Below are 6,283 nucleotides of genomic sequence, written 5' to 3'. Positions count from 1 at the left end.
ACCGTGCCAGTTTAGGAAAGCACTTCCCCGTCTCTATGTAAAAATCACGGGCTTGTGCCTCTGCAGTAAGTTTGTACGTCTAACAGCGTAAAAGAGCGACACATTAAAAAAACCCCAAGTGAGGGTGAAACTCGCAATGCACTTGGTCGCTGCTCTTGTTTTCAAAACGAAAGAAAATCAGCCAGCCCTCAGGGCTTGGGAGCGGCTGGCGGGCCTCTATCCGCGGTCCCCACGGCCTGCCTGCGGGGCTGCGGGCCCCGAGGGGGCGGCGCAGGAGCGCAGGCGCACGGCCAACTGAACCTGGGGCCGCGGGGCCAGCAAGGCCCAGCCCCTCTGCTGCGGGGGTCTCAGCCCGGGGCGGCTCCGGCCAGAGCCCGGCGGGGAAAACACGAGCGCCCGGGGCTGTAGGAAATGGTCCACTGCACGGAGGTGAACGACCACGGCTTGCTGGGCACGCACGACCGTGTTGGGAACGGCGGCGCCCTGTGCCCCCGGACCCTGTACCCCCGGACCCTGTGCCCACGGACCCTGTACCCCCGCCCCCCGTGTCCCCGGACCTTGGGATGCTGGCAGCCGAGGAGGCGGGGCGCAGGGCCACTGCAGGGGAAGCAGCTGGGAGAGGCGCCGCTGCGGGGCCCGCTGCTGGCTGCTCCCCAGGAGCGAACCGAGGGGCACCACAGCAAACGGTCGGAGATCCGAAGCGTTTTGCAAAAGCAGCTGAACCCCTCCCGGAGGAGGAGGAGGAGGAGGTGGAGGAGGAGGTGGAGGAGGAGGAGGAGGCAGCGGTGCCGGCAGCAGCAGCACTCCTGCGGGCAGGTGGCCCAGCTGGATCCCCCCGGGAGCTGGGGCCCTGGTGGCACAGCCTCTCCCCGAGGCCTGGCCTCCGAGACTGGGGCCCACTACTCTGGTGAACTTCGGGCCAATGGAGATGACCTTGCCCCAGGCGACCGGGGTCGTCTGTGATGAGCCCGCAGTGGACAGGGCGGTGGCAGGAAGCATGCTAACTGGGCTCAGCTCCACAGAGGATTTCTGGGAAAGACCTGGTGGCTTAGGAGCAGGGCCAGGAGATGCACATGCCTGAGAGCTGCCTGCCTGCTGTGAAGTGAGACTGTCACCGCAGGAGCTCCTTCCTGAGCACCAGGGAAGTCTCATGGGTGGAGGTGGATGTGTGGCTCCTCTGACGGGCACTGAAGACTGAACCCCCCCAGTCTTAGGCTGTTCTGGTTCTTTCCCTGGAGAAGGTTGCCTGAGACCGGCTGAGCCACTGGAGCTGTGTGACATCTGCACTGGACACTGGGTGCTCTTCTGGACCGACTCCTCGGGCCGACTGACCACTCTCCCAGCATCAGTCTTTGGCCCGGGCAGGAAACTGTAGGGATGGCCATCTGCGGAGGAGTCGGGGGGAGACAGCTGTCTCTCCCACATGGCTTCTCTACCGGACCCTTTTCCAGAGGCAAGTGAATTATCAGTCAGCTGCCTGACGGTCAGCCTTGTTGCCTGGGACTGGTAGCCAGCCTCACATCCAAATGCAAGACCACCTTGTACCTCATGCACTGGCCAGACTGTTGGTTGTGAATCATCATATCCGACAGACTTCTTCCCGTTAGCATATTTCTCCACGTCCACTTGAGAAGCTACAGCCAAGTCACAGGGTCTCTGTTTCCACATATCTACACAACTTCCTGCTTTAAAAGTTTTGAGGCCGTAATTTCTACCTGTTTCACTTTCTCTTATTCTTTTGCCGAAAGTCAGGGCTCTTAGCTCAGGAGACGGTAGACGACGAGACAGCTCCTGCTGCCGATTCAGAGAGGCCATAGAGTACCTCTTGAAGTTCCTTTTCATGGGGCGAGTGTTCAGCTTTTGTTTGTTACAGAGCAGTCTGTTTTCAGTGCAGACTACTGATACAGAAGGGTCTAGACACAGTGGTTCAGCTGTAGCTAAGATCAGTTGGCTCTCAAGCAGAAGTTTGTCCTCCTGGGTCCAATTCTGATTATCGCTGGCTATGGCCTCTACATCGCAGGCTAAAGTCTGCATCGTGGGACGTAAGAGAATATGCCTGCTTTGGTAATGGGGCGGTTCCCTGTCACTGGACTGCCTGTAGTCCCGTATTTCTGCTATGACACACCCACGATGAAAAACGTTAACCTGAGACTTTTCCAGGAGATCCACCAAAACAGGAGGTAATTCTTCTGCATCCAAGTATTCGAGCAATTCCCCCTCTTCATAGGGCAGTCGGATGCTCTCCGAAGATGATCCGTTTTCCCCTTGGAGCATCAGCGAATAGCCCTCGTTTCCTGGGTACAGGTTGACCACCAAACACGGCAACGACTCTCTCCTAAGAAGCTTCTCTAACAGGTTCACGTTGCTTGTTAATTCCTCCGTAACCTCAGGCTCTTTTTCACATTCTTCAACATAAATGTCATAAAGTTTTTCATAGAGAGACTTCTCCCCATTAGACGGGTATTTCCTTTCCGGAGGTCTCTGTTGGGCACTTGCAATGATATACTCCGCACGATCCAAAGCTCTTTCTAGAGCCTGTTGCATTGCGGTACAAAATGGGGGCCCTAAGGGAAGAGAAAATGTGAGCGGATGAACTGGGTGAAAACCCTGTCTGCACTATCGACGAGCATTCTTGCAAACTCGGCCACTCCACAGTGGGGCGACCAGACTCCCCTCAAAAAGGACACCAGGACACCCGCCCCCGAAGAAGCAGCGCGCAAAATACCTGCGATTTAGGGAAAGACCTAAAGGCGTGCGAGCGGCCGCCGCGCTGGATCTCACTCGCCTCGCGCTGCAGCAGATGGCCCGGATGTGAATGTATGCGCGCAAAATACCTGCGATTTAGGGAAAGACCTAAAGGCGTGCGAGCGGCCGCCGCGCTGGATCTCACTCTCCTCGCGCTGCAGCAGATGGCCCGGATGTGAATGTATGCGATTCCCCACCCCCCACACATCCCCTCCAAGGCGCGCATCCGTGTGTGCGCCTGCGCAGATTGTAGGCTCAGGCCTCATCCTTCTATTGCCTCTTGGGCGCAGGCCCGCCCCCCTCACTTCTGGTTCTGGAGCCCGCACTTCCACCAAGGGCTGGGCTTCGCCACGCCTTCTTTTCTTATAACCGTGAAAAGCACAAGCAGCCAACAAAAAAAAATCTATCATTTTTTGGTGCGGCTTTAATACACACCAATTTTCGTGGTACTGCAGTTGCCGGAAAGGTCGTGAAAGATGGTCATTTCTTGGCGATCACTTCACCAAGCATTATTCACTGTTTTGGGAATGTCTTGTTTGTTCCCAGTGGCAGGACTGCTCCTGGTGTCCATCGCCAATTTAACACACCCAAAGAGTCCCCATATAGGGCTTCCCTGGTGGCGCAGTGGTTGAGAGTCCGCCTGCCGATGCAGGAGACACGGGTTTGTGCCCCGGTCCGGGAAGATCCCACATGCCGCGGAGCGGCTGGCCCCGTGAGCCATGGCCGCTGAGCCTGTGCGTCCGGAGCCTGTGCTCCGCAACGGGAGAGGCCACAACAGTGAGGGGCCCGCGTACCGCAAAAAAAAAAAAAAAAAAAGAGTTCCCATACATAGCTCTTGCCTACTTGGAGGCTCGCTCTATTTGGTGCAAGCATCAGAATTCTTCATTGATTCTTCCAGTGAGCTCCTGCCTAATGGTTTCCATAGAGATGTGCACGTAACATCACATTCTTTTGCATCAGAATTCTTCATTGATTCTTCCGGTGAGCTCCTGCCTAATGGTTTCCATAGAGATGTGCAAGTAACATCACATTCTTTTGCATCAGAATTCTTCATTGATTCTTCCAGTGAGCTCCTGCCTAATGGTTTCCATAGAGATGTGCACGTAACATCACATTCTTTTGCATCAGAATTCTTCATTGATTCTTCCGGTGAGCTCCTGCCTAACGGTTTCCATAGAGATGTGCAAGTAACATCACATTCTTTTGCATCAGAATTCTTCATTGATTCTTCCAGTGAGCTCCTGCCTAATGGTTTCCATAGAGATGTGCACGTAACATCACATTCTTTTGCATCAGAATTCTTCATTGATTCTTCCAGTGAGCTCCTGCCTAATGGTTTTCATAGAGATGTGCACGTAACATCACATTCTTTTACAGAAGTACTTACCTTTTATTTCTCTAGGTATTTCAGAAAGGGCTTTATAGTCTTTGGCAAAGTATGTGGTAGGTAGCTTATATCGTCTAAGAATTCCATTCAGGATTAAATTGTTTGTTTTAAAAGGTGGTTTGCATCGGATAGTGTTGAGAACTGTTGTTCCAGGTGACGGCAGTACAGTTTAAAGGGTTACTCTAACTGTAGACCATAGCTACGGTCCTAGTGGTGGTTTGGAGTGGTATGATTGAGTCCTAGGTAATTTCTGGGCCATTGTTTTCCATTAATATTGTTGCCTTGCAATCTGCCAGCCTTTTGGGACAGGTTTTTTTGTGTGTTTTTTTAAAGAATCTCTTGATGTTTAAGTGTAGACATAATGATAATACAATATTCATAGTGAAGTCACAAATGAGAAGAATCCAAGATAAACTGGTGAAATTCCTGAATTACAGACTACTCTAAGATAAATGTGTTTTTCTAACCAATAGCAATTATGATAATTACATATTACAGTAGATACAGTCTACTGAAATAGGATTAAAAACTCCTTGACTAAGAGTTCCTTAAACATGTCCCTCGTTCAGGAATAGACAAGAATAATTTTCTCCTGGTGTATCAGTTATCTTTGGGCAAATGTATACAGTCGTCCCTCGGTATCAGCGGGTGATTGGTTCCAGGACACCCGCCCCCCCCCCCAAGGATGCTAAAATCCTCAGATGCTCAAGTCCTTAGGGTAGGCCCTCCATATCCCCATCCCTGGTTCTCCCTCTGCAGATCTGATTATATTTGATCCGTGCTGGCTTGAAACCGCAAATGCGGAACCTGCGGATATGAAAGGCCAATGTGAATACTTGTGGATGCCTCAGGGGGGGCTTGAAATCGGTTTAGTTTCTTAGCTCTTTTAAGCATCCTTCCCTGTCTCTCTCTTTTCCCCTCCACGTGCCCACCTTTAGGCTAAGTGTAAGACTGGATAGTTAAACCATAGTTTGCTATCCAATCATCCAGATATCCAACTTTAATCGAGCCCAACTGAATGAGGTGAACAGGAGCTCTGACCCTCACTCAAAGCACTGCCTATCCTTCCAACTTGAACAGATGAACTTAGCTGCCTGCCAGCCTCTTGCAGGCTTCTCACCAACCATGATCCCGTTCACCTTCTGTCCTCAGGAATTTGCTGTGTGTTGGGTCTGAAAAAGTACCAGTCTGGGACAGTATTCCGTTTAGGTGGAGAAGCTCACTAGAAAGGGAAAGCTCTGCTTTCTTGGGGATCTGAAGTAGATCCTGTTGGAGGGGAAGTGGCACAGTGGACCTGTGTCTGAGTCAGGTTATCCTTCTAAAAAGTAAAGAAGTCCAGGATTTCTGGGGGCTGCTCCCAGCCTGCAGACCAGGCCCCGTAGCTTCTCAGCATGACAGAGGAGGAGGGCTGGGACTAGGGTGAGGCAAGCAGGCACCTAGGGTGTAGGGTGGAAGGAGACAGCCACCCTCGGCTTGTGCAGGTCCCAACAGGGCCGGTGCCCTGGATGCCGGGCTTGCTCCCCTTGCCCCAGCCCTGCAGACAAGGCCCCTCACCACCTGGCGCCTGTCTGCTCCCCACCTCTTTCCTCTCCTCTCTTTCCTTTGCTTTCTGTGCCCTGAGCGTAGTCACCGGGCACCGACAGGCCCACCCCTTCAGGGCTCTGTGCCCTCTCTGCTTAGTCACCTGCCCATCTCCACCCATCACCTCAAATATCCCTTCCTGACTTCCAAGGAGCTCGCCTCCTTGTCTCTGCTGTTCTGCCAAAGCACACGTACCGCACGCCGTATCAGAGCCAGGCTTCGCATCGGAAGGGAGTCGAGTGTTTGCACCGTTCTCCACACCCAGCCTCTGGATTCTCTGAGGGCAGACACGATGCCTTTTCCGTCTTTGTCTGGTCACCAACTTGGTCATCACTTGGCACAAAGTTGGCACAAGAATGAAGCAACGATTGACCCCATGCTCTAGTTACTTTACTTCAAGACTCGTGTGAAGAAATATTTCATCCCCTTTTTAGAGGTGAGAAAAGTGTCCCGAGCCGGGTCTTCTGAGTGCTGTGCTGTAGTGCGCCAGGGTGTCTGAGCCTTGGCACTAGTGACATTTGTTAGGGGCCATTTTCCTGTGCACTGTAGGATGTTTAGCAGCATCCCTGG

The 6,283-nt window shown here is 52.8% G+C and overlaps 1 protein-coding gene across 1 annotated transcript; it reads right to left on the bottom strand.

The window, feature by feature from the left end:
• Nucleotides 1-216: 216 nt before the first annotated feature.
• On the bottom strand, nt 217-2,546 carry LOC308609486 (transcription factor SPT20 homolog; the record flags this gene model as incomplete). Its single annotated transcript, XM_081223133.1, has 1 exon — nt 217-2,546. Exon 1 carries the CDS (start codon nt 2,542-2,544, stop codon nt 217-219), a length of 2,328 nt encoding a protein of 775 aa, XP_081079259.1. The 5' UTR covers nt 2,545-2,546.
• Nucleotides 2,547-6,283: the final 3,737 nt, after the last annotated feature.

Source organism: Mesoplodon bidens, assembly GCF_964165515.1.
Source record: "Mesoplodon bidens genome assembly, chromosome: X".
NCBI classification, from domain to species: domain Eukaryota; kingdom Metazoa; phylum Chordata; class Mammalia; order Artiodactyla; family Ziphiidae; genus Mesoplodon; species Mesoplodon bidens.
Note: the sequence above shows the minus strand (reverse complement) of the source record. Positions and strands in the feature narration are given on the sequence as shown.